At 41.7% G+C, this 15,208-nt stretch overlaps 1 protein-coding gene across 1 annotated transcript in view; it reads right to left on the reverse strand.

The window, feature by feature from the left end:
* Nucleotides 1-648: 648 nt before the first annotated feature.
* Nucleotides 649-15,208, reverse strand: part of Cfap95 (cilia and flagella associated protein 95) — an 82,338-nt gene continuing 67,778 nt past the window's right edge. Inside the window, exons 5-6 of the mRNA XM_075975050.1 lie at nt 13,420-13,477; nt 649-879 (exon numbers count right to left, since the gene is read on the reverse strand). Of these exons, the coding sequence (XP_075831165.1) occupies nt 697-879; nt 13,420-13,477 (241 nt within the window). The 3' untranslated portion in view covers nt 649-696. The remainder of the gene's footprint in view (nt 880-13,419; nt 13,478-15,208) is intronic.

The following is a 15,208-nucleotide window of genomic DNA, read 5'->3' on the forward strand; positions in this document are numbered from 1 at the left end:
TCACAGAGACAGAACTGACAACCAGGGAGCTTGCATAAGACTGACCTAAGCCCTCTGCGTGTATGTTACAGTTGTGTAGCTTGGTCTTCCTGTAGGACTCCTAACTGTGGGAGCAAGGGCTGTCTGTGACTCTGTTACCTACTTTTGGGATTCGTTCGTCCTACCAGATTGTCTCGTTCAGCCTTAATAGGAGAGGAGATGCCTAGTCTCACTGCAAGGTGATAACCATGCTGGCTGATATTTATGGAAGAAGAGTCCCTTTCTGAAGATAAACAGGAGGAGACGTGGATGGGGATGAGGTGGGGAGAGGGACTGGGAAGGGAGGAGGGGAGGGAAAACTGTGGTAGGGGTATAAAAACAAAAAATAAATAAAAGCAATAAATAAATATAAGTAAAATAAGCTACATGCTAAACAATCTCAAGTTGGATAGTGCTAGTTCTAACCATTTTTATAAGCAATGAAAGAAATGCATAGTCCATACAACAAAGAAAGCAGTCAAAAATATATTCTAGAATAGTGTACCTCACTTTAGTGGTACACATACTAAATTTGGGGAAATATAGGTTTGTTCACGAGAATATGAATATAAATGTTTCCTTAGATTGGAAGACTTTGTGTTTATTAAAGGAAATTATTAACTGCTACAATTGTTATTTTTCATTAACCCGAAAGGCTGATGGCATATATATTGCCTTTTAACGTGGGACAATAGGATTGTCAACCAATGAATAGAGCTTTTGTTTTGCCTCTGAATTGGCATAAATCCCACTCTCATCACGCCATGTGTTGATTCCAAATCTTTTGGAGCCATTTAGGTCTGTGAACTGTGAACGGCACTTCCTGTAGACTGTGGAGTACTCTTCTTGAGGCGGACAAGCCTACGAAGAGAAAAAAGAAATAATATTCAGTGGCTGAACCATACATTCAAAGGATCAAGCTCCAAAAATTGGCTCTAATGACTAAAGGTGAATTTTCAACCGCTGATTAATTTGGTTTTACCAAATATCTCAATGAAGAACAACCAAACACTGGCTAGGCAATTATAAGTAGTTCAAACCCTGAAAGAAGAATCTAGCTCACAGCAGTTTGATTTATAAGACTGTGAAAATGGACCTTATTGTGTGCATGTACAAATTAGACTAAGTACAAGCATGGAGGCCAATTTAAGCATTATGATAATCTAAAGAAAACAAAAGTAATTAGGATTAACTACTTTCAATATCTTTTATTGACAAGTCAGGATTATTCTGAAGAACAGTATCTCGTGTTAAATCTTTAATAATTATTAAATCATGCTTCTCACAATGGTAAATGCCAATCTCCAAGGTTTATTCCTATGAGAAATTTTACTCAAATCAGCCCAATATAGTTTAAGAAGCTTATCTTTAGGCCACTTCATTAAAAATATTTATAGTGATAAAATATGATGCTATCGTTGGCCATTTTCCAAGAAAGCACTGGTTCTTTCCGACCATACCAGGAGAGATGACAGATCCACAACATAAAGCCTGATAAGAAGCCCGTAACCTGACCTCTGCTTTAAATCAGTTCTACTTATAAAACACCAGAGCAAGGTGGAAATGGAACCCCTCAAGCTGTGAAACAATCAAAGAACACCAAAGATACTCTCATCTTAGATTTCTTTTTATATTGACATTTTAACCATATGTTCAACCGCAGTGTGCACTTATCTGTTGAGTGCCTGTTACAGACTAAGCACAGTACTTTAGAGTGGATGTATTCTGATCCAATAATGGGATACTGGGGTTTGATTCTTACTCCCATTTTACACCTAAATAAGATTTTCTTAAAGCCCTTGGAGAGAGGGTAAAGGAGCCAGTGCTAAGCAGATGAGGCTGGTTACAAACCAGATCTGTCTTGACTCAATACTCAGTGTTTTTCCAAAAGCGTAAACTATGACATCATAGAGCCATACGATGTATCCATGATGCTGTTCTACATGATTTTTAACTTCGGCTTTTGCCACTGCGTGCTATTCTCAGGGTGGAGGGATTTTCGGTTGGTTGGTTGGTTGGTTGGTTGGTTGGTTGGTTGGTTGGTTGGTTGGCTGGTTGGTTGATTAGTTGGTTGATTAGTTGGTTGGTTAGTTGGATGGATTGAAGGCTAATTGGAGGGATGGAGGGATACATGGTCCATCAGTCACATAAGAGAACTTTTAATGACATTTTGTATTATTGGCCCAAGCTGTCCATTTAGAGGAAACAGAATTTTCTCATTCCTTTCCTTACTGGGGTCAAACTAAAGAGAGTTTCAAATGCAAGAACTGTGTGTCTTTTTGGCATTTCATAGGCAGAGAGAGGTAATGTATTCTTTTGAGGTATTTTTCTGATAAGTCAGAGTGGTATATCTTAGAGAAATAATTCTAGCAGTATAGGTATTAAAAGACTAGAGGCATAAAATACTGGACTTTAAAAAAGCTTTTTATTGATTCTTTGTGGATTTTATGTCATACATCCCAATCCCTCTCATCTCTCTGTCCCCCCGTTTCTGCCCTCTGCCCTTGTAGCCTACCCCCAAAACAGAATTTAAAACAACAACAACAAAAAAAAAAACTCTTGGCATGGAAGCTCTAGTGTGTCCCAGTGAGTCACACAGTTTACCCTTTAGTCCATATACCTTTACTTGCAAGTGTTCATTGAAATGATCCATGGGTCAGTTTCAAGGCCTTTGGTTTCTGCTAACACTAAAGATAATGAGCCCTCACTGGAACTCCTCTTGGATCTCCTGTTGTTGCCTTGTGTCATGGAGATCCTGCAGCTTTGGATCTGGCAGACCCAGCTCCTTTGCCTGCTCTAGCAGTTCACAAATGAGGTGGGTTGGGGATGGACTACCTGGTTCTGGGGTGTGGTGGTAGCTGGGTTAGTCAGCTGCTGCCTTTCCCTCATTTCCACCATGGGGGAGAGCTTTTCAGCACTGCCTTGGCTAGCTCACTTAGTGCAGCAGACAGCCAGGAAGCGAGCCAGTTCTCCTATTCTCACACCCTTGGTCTAGCTCACCCACATTCGCACCACCAACTAGGGACAGCTCTATTGTTTAGCCCAAGTGAGGTGCAGGGCTTTCTCTCCGGATTGTTGCATTTGGTGATCTCAAGAATGGATTTAAGAACTGTAGATCTCTGCATCTGCTTCCATCAGTTGCTGGCTGATGATGCTCCCTTCTCCCCTCACCTAATTTTCTCAGGAGGTCATTTCTGTTTCTCCTTCTCAGGGGGATCCATGTATGTCTTTCTTAGGGTTCTCCTTAGCTTCTCTGGGATTGTAGACTATAGGCTGCTTATTCTTTGCTTTACGCCTAATATCCACTATGAGTGAGTACATACCATGTTTGTCTATCTGGTTCTGGGTTACCTCAGGATGTTTTTTTCTAGTACCATCTATTTGCATGCAAATTTCAAGATGTCATTGTTTTCTTTTTGTTTGTTTGTTTTTACTGCTGAGTAGTACTTCATTTTATAAAATGTATTACATTTTCTTTATCCATTCTTCAGTTGAGACCAGCCCAAGAGAGAGGGGAGCAATAATATGAGCAAAGGGGTCAGGACAATGATGGTTATACCCACAAAAACACCTACCTGAGCTAGTGAAAGTTTTCTGACTCTGGACAGATAGCGGGATAATCATAGGACCAAACTAGGCCCACTGAATGTGGGGGACAGTTGTGAGGCTTGAGCAGCCTGTGGGACCACTGGTAGTGGAACTAGAATTTATTCTTAGTGCTTGAACTGGTGTCTAGGAGTATATTCTTTTTGGAAAGATACCTTGCTCAGCCTAGGTATGGGAGAGAGGGCCTTGGTTTTGCCTCCAAGTGAAGTGTCAGACTTTGTTGACTCCTCATGGGAAGCCTGACCCTTTCAGAAGAGTGGATGGGGGTGGGGTGGAGTAGGAGGAGAGGAGGGAGTGGGAACAGGGATAACTATGTAAAAATGTGAAAAAAATTATTTAAAAAAAATTCTTAATAAAAGAAGAACTGTGGTTGCAACTGGGTGTCAGTAACTCACATGGCATCTCTTGATGGATGGAAAACTGATATTGTTCAGTACCAAGAGAAATAAAACACTGATGGACGCTATGGCATGAGTGAAAACATTCCTCAAAGTGAAACAAGCCAAACGCTCAAAGGGTAGGAGTTGGGTGGCGTGTGAACTATATCTCAGTAGAACCATTGTTTGAAATCAACAAGTGCAATGATGTGTGGGATTCCAAAGTCAGAGACACCCGTTAAAACGATTGCTGCCTGTTTACATGCATTACAACATGCCTGCCAGTTGAACAAATGACCTAGTGTGTAACAGGAGCCAGCTTCCGTGGCATAAATACCCCTGTTGTTGCCCATTTCAAGTGACCAGAGCTAGGTCAGAAAACTAAAGAGAACTTAAAGAAAGCTCAATCTTTCCCACAAAATATTGAGAGCTCACCCCAGCTCTTGCCGAGCTCCCTTTCCCAGTGTGGGGGTAACAGCGTGAAACAAGATGGCCTCAGTCCAGAAGTAGGGGCAGAGTCTAATTTACCTAAGAAAATTGGCGTATTTTCACCCCATTCTCAAGTCAGCAGGTCTTCAAAGATTAGAACAAATCATTAGGGACCTTGCCAACCTGAATGAGGAAGCTTCAAGACCAGATTGTGACTGGAAGCTTCCCTCTAGCCAGTATATCATGAGATCAAGTTGGTTTTCTTTTTATTCACTTTCAGTTTTAGGGATTAAATTCAGGGTCTCTCTGGCCCCCTGAAGCCAACACTTGTAAAGAGCAGATGGGAGAGTCTACAGGAAACAAGACACATTGTTGTATTGATCCTTTCAGATGTTTCAAAAATTTGAGCCAATTGATTGCCTTCACTGCCTGATTCAGTTTAAGCGAGATTCTGTACATCTTGCTAAAAGCATCTTGACATAATTTCTCATGCATCATGAGAACACTGAGGCCCTTGGACCAAGGAAATGAGTCAGAACCATGACAACAGAGCACGCACTAGAAAATGGAAGTGAAGGCAAATGGTGGATGAACTGGTGGCCAGGGAGATGCCTGGGAGTCAGAAAGATCCAAACACAGAACAGGTGAACAACACAGGCAATCAGGAACAAAAACAAATGATCAGGAACTGGGAGGATTAAATTCCTTATTGGGTAGTAAAGTGAGGAGCCCTTTCAAAGTATAATACAAAAGCCTTGAGAAGGAACATAAAAAATGCAGATAACCCACGGTGATGGTGACTTCAGCTCAGACCCAAAGGCAAAGCTGGGGTAGTGAGAGTCCTGAACAAGCAAGCAATCTGGAGCCCCCGCAGATCAATAAACAGGGGGAGATGACTTAAACATCATTAATGTGTTTCCCCTCAGTGTATGGAACCATTCATTTGCTCAAAGGGAGTATAAAATGAGTTTCAGAGCAATACCAGTCAAAGAACAAAGTAATGCTGGCTTGCAGCATGCAAAACAAGGGTTATTTTTTCCCAGCAAAATATTAGCCTTGTTGTAAATGAACAGGGTTGAGAAGTCTGAACAGCAGTTCACGGGGCTCCCTTAAATATATACAGCAAACATCCTTTACTTCGATGGCTTACAGAAGAGTTGAGGAGAGAAGATAGAGTCCAAGGAACCTTAGGAAGAAAGTCAGGGCAGCAGAAAAAGTCAATGTTTTTCCCATTCCTGCCTGCTCTTTAACCATGAAGGGTCCCTTTGCTCTGGACAAAAAGAAGTGTAGTAGAGAAATTATAATAAAAACAGAAAAACATAGAGGTCTCCTGGCCCCAGTCCAGCTGGGAACTCTTTAAATTGGTGACCTCTCACACTGCCTTTCACTTCCTTTGGCTAGCCAGGCAGAAAGGAGCTCTAAAAATCATCCATCCGTGGCCACTTTGTGTATCGTCATGAGGCCAAGAGCTGGAAGTACCTGCAGTCCTGGGAAGGAGGTGTTGATAAAGACAGCAGAGCTGAGCACTGGAGTAGAGACAGACGTGAGTCACGGAGGCTTCTGTGGCATCTGCAGTACCCGTGAGAGTGGGAAGGGGGTCAAGCCATCTCCAAGATTAGAAAGGAAACGGGTAGTGAATTTCCGCACTGATCTACATTAGCCACTAATGACAAGGAAGAGTACCAGGTGAGCAAGCGTACCAGCCCAAGACAGACCCTGATAGAGAACAGCACATGTAAATGCCACTCTTCTCTGGGATCTTTATGCTAAGCATGTACCTCTCACTCTAGTTAGATGTCCTTAGAACGTTACCAGCCCTGCTGCTGCATAACAAGTCATCCAACCCTGGTTGCATAACACAGTGGCCATTGTCCAAAACCTACCACACCTCTAGATTCTTTGGGCCAGGAATTCAGATAAGGTACAGCAAAGACAGCACCTCTTAACACCATGTCTAGGGCATCAGCAGAGATGACCTGAAAACTGAGGGTGCCTTGAGGGTCAGGGCCTGGGAATGTTTTCTCATTGTTGTTGGTAGTAGGTTTCCACTGGGATCTGCTGCAGGCTCCTGGCTGGAATGACCACATAGGCCCTTTCTGTGCACTTGCTATGCTTCCTCAGTGGTGATCAAGTTCTGAGAATGAACACAGCGCAAAGTGGATCGCGAGGAATGTGCTTGCTTTTCATCTTCTAGCCTCCAAAGTCAAGCAGCACCATTTCCACTGGAGACGCAGCTCACCCAGATTCCATGGTAGGAAGTGGGAAGCAGACTCAGGTTCTAAGCAAAAGGCGTCCGTCCACATGAGTTCGAGCATAGATTACAGCCATTCTTAATACACTTCTTTCTCTCCTCTTTCTTATGGAGAAGATGAAGCTGGATCAGGAACCTCCAGTGCCCTTGAGTCTGCTGCTTTTCCAGGAAGACCCACAGTTGTGTATCTGCACATAACTGTGGATTTATTATCTCAGAAGGATATAAAGCAAAATGAGCATGGAGAGCAGGTGCATGGGCTGAAGCCCAGAGGATACCAGGTGCAGCCCCCTGGACTGTTATCCCAGACAAGGGGTAAAGCTTCTCTACAGAGGAAGCTTATAAGAAATGCAAGCCCAGGGTTTTTATTGGGCACTGGTCACATCCAATCCCAGTTTGCATGCACCAGAATTTTATACTTCCAGAAGAAAAACAGGTGTTTGGCATAGACCATGTGTGTTGCGTGACTAGCTTTGGCACCGGGAGCCATTCTGATAAGAGAATTGTGATCCTGAAAACCAAGTTTCCAGATGCAAGCCAGGCCAACCTTAGAACAAAGACTTTGACAGGATAGTAGTCTTAGTTCTGATTTGTTAGTTCTTCACTGCACACAGGGCATGGGAAATGATCTTGGAGAAAGTGAGAGTATTTTCAAGAAAGATTGAGTTGGGCATAGTGGCTCACCTCTATAATACTCCTGAGCTGGGCACCATTGCTCACTCCTGTAATACCCATGAGCTGGGCACAGTGGCTCCCTCCTGTAATACCCATATTTTGTAGGCTAAGGCATAAGAACTCCTATGACTTCATGTCAACCAGGGCTACAGTGTGAGATCCTGTCTTTACAAAAATTTCAAGTGGATACAGAAGGGGGAAAAAGCAAAGAAAGGAAGGAAGGAAGGAAGAAAGGAAGGAAGGAAGGAAGGAAGGAAGGAAGGAAGGAAGGAAGGAAGGAAGGAAGGAAGGGGGAGGGGGTGATTTAGACTGACTACTCCTTATAGTAACTAGGTTGTGGCATCAAAAGGAGGTTTGATCTGGAGAGAGGTGTTGTTTCCCACTGCAGTAGAGTTGGGAAGAAGGCTAGCTACCAGTTAGACCCATTTCCTCTTCAAATGCGAGCTGCAGACAGTTCTCATATGTTCAGCACCCTAACAGAATACCTAGAATCTTTGTCTAATGTTTCCTTAGTGGGTGTGGGAAGAGTGTTTAGAGTTTTATGTAGGAATAGACATTTGAATTACTACAGATTGTTGGCAGGCCCAGGATTCAGTGCTATCCAGACCAGGATTTCTACCTGTTTCTCTGAGGCAGGACTACTATTGGAAAGATCTTTCTGAGCTCTTTATAGATAAGGATAACTGGGAAGTGTGTGCTTCATGTGGGTGTAATAAGCATTAATGCACAGAGGCTCCTGCAGAATAGAGAGAAGGGACATTTCGCAGAAAGAGCTTAGAACATCTTCATGGCTAATTGGGTACAAAGAATCAAAGATGATTCATGGCATCAAATCCGCATAACGGGGAGAGTTGTAACACCATTAAAAGGAATAAGACACGGGGACGGCGGAGGACTTCTTTTGTGAGGAAATTATGAGTCACGCTTTAGACATTGCTAATTTGAGATGGCATCAGTACAAAATGTTTCCTTGGAAGATGGTGCGATGGGACAGATGGCCTGGAGAGAAGTCAGTGCCCTACACGCAGCAGTGATCATCAGCAGGGCAAAAATAGCTGTAGAGAACATGGCAGGGACCATGGATGGTATCTGTTGTGGACTGTGGATTACATAATTGTACTCCACGAATTTCCCTGCGGTGGAAAACTGTACTGAAGCTGTGTGTCCTTGCTCTGGTTTGCATGCTGATTGATGCAGAACAAAGGAGTTGGTTGAGTTGCCCATCTTCAGAGGATAAACAGCTGCTGACTCTAATGGAAGTTATATGTATTTTTGAAATGTTCTTGTAAGATTTAAATTATATCATTAAAACCCGTACACCCAGAATGATGGGTGCAGAGCTAATGAGGCAGATGAATTCTCTGAGTTTGGGTAAAACTGGAGAAGCGGTGATCTGGAGCCCAAATGTCAGCGGGGCCCATGGCTGAATCAAAAGAGAAGCCATGGAAGATGGGAAAGAAGCAGCGAGGAGAGCGTTGTAGATCTACGAGGACCAAAGAGGTTGAAGAATTCAGTGGACGCCAATAACACTAAATTGGAAAGAAGCAACAAAGCAGGACCCTAACAAAGTAGAGTGAGATGAATCAATTTCTATCACCTTAGCATTTGCTGCTTAGGAAAGGATTAAGGGAGTTCAAAAAAAAAACCATGCTGATAAAAGGCAGAGAAGAAAGGGATGCTGAGGGCTAAACAGCCCAGTTACATGCCTGACTTGCAGGGAGAGCATACAGAAGGCTAGCCTGGGGAAAACTGGCTGAGGAGGTTTCTTCTTTCCCATCCTTTTGTTCTGCTTCCTTCTTCCTGTTTTATGGATCATGGCAAGACAGCCTAGGATGTTACAATAGTCTTCTTAGTGAGTACATTTCCCAATTGATCTCCACTTACAAGAAAGACAGGTGGCAGGTTTTGTCATATAGGCTAACACACTATTCATAGTATCTTACATAATGGGTTGGCCCAAGAGCATCTCTCCCCCAACCCCATGCTTCCTGGGTGCTACATTCTTATTCTTTAGGATAAAGGAGCACAATTCAATCACTTATATTCTAAGAATGAACCATTACTGACTCACCCAGAAGTCATGTGGGGACCCCTGTGTACCGTTACCTCCTGCATCATTCCTCCCTGACAAATTGACACTGCTCTTTCTTAGTCAATGCCAATCTAATCCTCAGCCAAGTTTTCCAAACCTTTCAACAGTCCATTCTAAGGGTCTGTTTTTACTGATTTCACTGTTTCCTTGGCCCCTTTCTTATTTGGTAGTTTTATTTTTCAAGGTCATTTTCAGTTGAAGACCAGGCTTCTGAGACATTGTTAGCTGCCTAATTTTGTACTCTGATTTGAAATCAGTCTCTGTCCATCCACCCAGCTCATCTGTAAACATGTATAATGGGTTCTTTCCTGGCCAAACCAGTCACTGTGGACTACCCGTGTGTGCACTGTAATGACAGTCATCACCCACCTGGCATTAGTACAGCACCTTCCATTGTATGTCCGAAGTACACTCATTTGGGGAACTTCATTTGCTCTTAAAGGGCATTGGAAGCAGCGAGCATACTGATGTGAATGCCACATTGGACAAAACCAAGGTATATATTGTTATAGTTTGCCTGTAAGGATTTTTTGTAATTTTTGTATACATTATCTATAAAAACTCCATGACTCCTATGCACCTGAATTAAGACCCGATCATCCCCTGGTAAAGTCTTCTGAGCACACATGCAGAGCAGTATGGGAGGAAATGAGAAAGAATCTGCTTTATCTACCCTGGGTGACTCTAGGTGACACTGGTGATAGACCTTACTTATTTCTTCACTGAACTTCAGTGAGTTGATTCCTACTGGATGCCATTTCCTCTCAATGTCTATATTAGAAATAATAATAATCAGCTGATATAACAATAATTAAATATGCAACTAGTGGCATGCATTTTATTATATATTTAAGTAGAATTTACTATCTCTTTTCTACTGAATATATCTTATAAAGGAAAAACTCATTTGTATAACTCTAGACACTTAACCACAAGGAAATTTCACAAAAGGGATAAAGGAGCCGAGGATGTGAGTACAAATAGAAATTGCTACACAATTAACAAATGTAGCCAATTTAATAAGGTTTTAATATAGGGAAAAATTAGGAGGAGCTATGTGATCAAACACTTGAAAAGATAAACTAACTTTTCAAAGGAATATCAGGGCATTTAGGTTCCGGGCAATAACACTCACAGCGGCCTATGGAACACAAGCCACTGACATTAGTTCTAGCATTGCAATAACAAAAAACACACGTCTCTTTTCTTAGTCCTTAGTCCGTATTATATGGTGACATCTTTCTTTGGTAATGAGTTGTATTTATAGCCAAATGACATAATATATCACATGTAAATTTGAAGCCTGAAGATCTCCTTTTTAAAATGTTTTTCTCCTTTACAAAAGACACATGTGTTTTCTGCATAAATCAAACAGTTGGAAAGAAGAAAGTAAAACCCCTTCCAGTCCTAGATTCTCTGAAGCAGAACTGGGCATTGTAGCCTTGCCTAGAGGCAAAGGGGTGTGGCACCTGACTACCTAGGAGGAAAGTGACAACCAGGACAGTGACAACCAGGACAGTGGTGCCATCTTCCTACAGAAACACTGTGGTGTTTCAGAACTGGACTTTCCTATAATACTATCATGGAATACTGGTGACTCACCAGAAGCATGGAGAATCAAAACATTATTCAGTTTCCAAACTGACAGAATGAAATGTCCGTCAAAGTTGTTAATCCAAAAGGTTACTTGGTCGTAAATTAAATTCTTTTATAATAGAACAAAGTCAATGATACAGAGACAAATCATATCAAGAGTTGAATTTAAGAGTTGGAGAACTTGGAGGGAAACGCACAGGCTAATTGCAGATCTTCCCTTCTCCTCCTCTCCTTCAAATTCAGTCTCCCTCACAACTCCCAGTTCATCCCCATTTCCAAGTGTCAGCTCCCAGTACCTAAAACCACATTTTATCTAGAACCTCTAGTGACTGCACTGGGCAGGATACCATAAGATTTTCCTGCCAGGCAACACACAGCCACACACAACCAGAAAGGGCAACATAAACCAAGGAACATGTGTGCATGTGTGTGTGTGTGTGTGTGTGTGTGTGTGTGTGTGTGTGTGCGTGTGTGTGTGTGTGTCTGTGTGTGTGTTCCGAGGTTAGAGGACAGCTAGTAGAAGTCAGTTCTCCTTCTACCATGTGGGTTTCACAAACAGAATTCAGGTTAGCAGCCTGGGTTGAAGAAGCTTTCACCTGCTTGAGCCATTTCATAGGTCCTCTCTCTGTTGAAATCCATTTCCATGTTGTTAGTCTCTAACCGAAAGGATTCCTTTGCTTACACACCCCAAGGATGTTCATTGGGTTCTTCACCAACTACATTCTCTTTATTTCCTACTTTCTTCCTCACAAATATGGGTTGAGCTGATGCAAGAGACCAGTATAAAAATAAAGTCTCAGCTCACAAACATTTGAAATAACATGAGTCTAAACGCTTTCAGAATCGTTCAATAAGTGCATATGTAAAGGTTATAGGCCGAATGAGTAGGGGAACCAACTCATGCTAAGGTTACATGATGGAGTCTCCAACAAGGTAACATATCCTCCCTTCTTTGTCAGTATTTTGTGAATCATGCTGCAGGAGCTGCAGCCGACGGGAAGCTGCAAATAGACTCCAGCCTTAACCAAGTTGGACACCCAGGGTGGTTTCCTCCGTCTCAAGCCGTGACCTCTCTCTCCTCTCTCTCCCTCTCCCTCTCTCTCTCTCTCTCTCTCTCTCTCTCTCTCTGTGTGTGTGTGTGTGTGTGTGTGTGTGTGTGTGTGTGTGTGTGTGTGTTTCTGGTGGTACTAAATTGTCACATTTTTTTGCATTGGCCTTGGAGAAAATTCTCTCCAAGGAAGTATTTTATGTTGTGTTGCTTATTTGTATGTTTTCCTTTTTATAATTTACTGATTTGTGTTGTATGGAGAAAATATTTTTTGTTTTGTTTTGTTTTGGTTTTTGAGATGTGGTTTCTCTGTGTCACAGATCTGGCTGTCCTGGAACTTGATTTGGAGGCCAGGCTGGCCTTGAACTCTCAGAGATCTGCTTTCTTTATCTGGGATTAAAGTTGTGTGCCACCAACACCCAGCTGGAAAAGTTTTATTTATTCATCCCTGTTACTTCACAGTTCAATATATCTTAGTTCTTTTAAGTAGATAATCACACTATTTGAGACAATAGCGGCATTTTTAAATAATCTTTGTCAGTAGTTAAACATTTTAGTTTTATCTCATAGCTGTTTTACTGGCTAAGATGCACAAGGAAAAGCCAGAATGAAGCCACTTTAATTTAGTTTCTGTGGTATATTTTCTTCCTTCCTCTGTTCCATCTCTCTACCCCCTTTGTTACTCTAACTCTTCCTTCTTGACTTCAACTTAGGACTTTTCACTGGCTACTCAAGTGCCTTAAAAGTGAGGCCTTTCTTGCTAGTTCAACTGCCTAATTGTTTAAGTAGATCAGTGGTAGCACACACCTTTAATCCAAGCAGAGGAAGGTGGATCTTGTGAGTCCAAAGCCAGCTTGGTCTACAAGAACTGGACAGCCAGGGCTGTTACACAGAAAAAACTCTGTCTCAAAAAACATATATGTATGTGTTTAAGATCTAAACTGGACTTCAAGAGAAATCAAAATTCAGTTTCCCAGAAGTAAATTAAGTTCCATACGTCTATGTACTCATAAGATAAAAGTAAGTAGAAAGGTGGTTTCATTCCATGCAAGTTCTATTCAGGGTAGAAATAATAAATAAGCAAGGGAGAAAATGATCACTATGTCTTATATATTTAGAAACTTAGCTATTTTCTTCCCTAAAAGAGCCATTAATTTCCAAAACTAAATCATAGATATAAAACATTCTCTTGGTTCTCACAAGCACCAAGTATTTTCTTAATTAATATAAGACATTTTAAGTCTTAGAAATCCCTGCTCTCCACTTAGGCACTCCACTTGATGAGTCACCTACGTGAGTAGACTTGGAATATGATTCTTGTACTTACCGGTGGCTGATAATTATACTGTGGAGTGTAATCCTCAGAGTATGTTGTTAAAGCACACCTAAAGAAAAAGAAGTCAAGATGTCAGAAAAGGAATGACCCCCACATCACCACCAAAAGCAAACAAACAAACAAAAAACCACTGCCATGAAACAAACACATTTCAGGAAAGAGCAGTACTGACAAAGGGTTTGAGTCCAGCCTTCCCAGGCCATCTTCACAGGATTAGTTCTCCCTAGCAAGCATTCCCTGAATTCCTTCCAATTCCTCACAACCTTCTGTGCTCTTGTATTAACACCTATAGCTACCAAGTCACATCAGCATCTTAGGTGCTCTGCATTCCCCAGATTCTCTACATTACCCACTTTCTGCCTCAAAATCGTTTTGACCTCATGTCCTACATTCGCTGCCAGATGATGGCTGAAGAGATTGTGGAAGATACCTCGGTTGCTGAAATCACGGACTATTCCCAGCCCCTTCTTCACCTCTTAAACACACAGAAGCGTTATATGAATTATATGCCCTCCACCAAATATATAAGAATAGCCACGCTCAAAAGGAAGCCTTTGGGGTGCTGACAATGAAAAGACACACGCGATGGGAATCACCAAAGCTGTATCCTATGCCCACAGTGTGGCATTTTAATTATTGGTAACAAACAAGAAAAGTTTATTGTATTTCCACATTGAAGAGATTAGGGAAACCCCAGTTTTTAGCCCAGAGAAACTTGCAAGGGTTTCTCTGTTTAGAGCTTTGGGTAAGGGGGATAGTCTTCTATAGAAATGAAGTTGTACTTGTGTTCCCCCCAATATTCTAGAAATGGACGGCCAAAGAAAATACCTAGCTTCTTTGGAAAGCAAGAGCATTCAATAAGGATTTCAAGATAACAAAATCCAGCTCCAGCAGTCGAATGGGTACAGGTGGTGGATTTAGTTCGTGGTAGCCACCAATTGGTGCCAGCTCTCTCTGTGCTGCTTCCTGAACAGTGCAGCACCTGGGAGCCTGGGAGTTAGAGAATACAGTCTTCCCTGTGTTCTGGAGGAAAACACCAGTGGATACCCAAACCTGTGCATGCTCAAGTCCTCTCTGTAAATTTGTGTTTGTGTATAGCACATGTACATTGTCGTTTACATTCTAAGTCATCTCTAGATTGCTTATACGGCTTAACATAATGTAAATGCTAAGTAAATAATTTGGACACTAAGTAAATAGCATGGTTTCAGCAATAATATTTTTTTAAGTTTTTATGTGTTCAACATAGAGTTGTTTTTATTTTCATTGTTTTCAGTCCATGATTGTTTGAATCTGCAGATGTGAAACTCATGAATATGATACTAGTTAGGTCCTACTCCAAATCCCCTGAATGAGAACCTCTCTGGGCAGAGCCCAGCAGCCTGTAGTTTAACAATCCCTTTAGATATACACTTTAGATCCCTTTCGATATACTGATATACACTTGAGTAAAAGAACAAAAATAGAAGTTCACATGGGAGGGATGAAGCCTTGAAAGAGAGAAATGGATAGAAGAACATATGAGATGTGAAAGCTGAGGTATGTGGGGAGGAGCAAGCTAGGGTTAAAGGTTTAAGCAAAGATGAAGATAAAGGGATGAAGAGGAGGAAGGTGCAGAAGTGCCTTAACTAAAACTAAGACTGTATTAAGAACCCGTATGAATACTTACTGCTTTGTAAACTAATTAAAAAGAAGTTTGAACATTCGTAGCCTTAAAGGGGAAACAATGCTTCCCCTAGAAGATAAGGTATATTAAATGAAAATTTCAGTGTGTGGGATA

Source organism: Microtus pennsylvanicus, chromosome 5 (genome assembly GCF_037038515.1).
Source record: "Microtus pennsylvanicus isolate mMicPen1 chromosome 5, mMicPen1.hap1, whole genome shotgun sequence".
Classification (NCBI taxonomy): Eukaryota; Metazoa; Chordata; class Mammalia; order Rodentia; family Cricetidae; genus Microtus; species Microtus pennsylvanicus.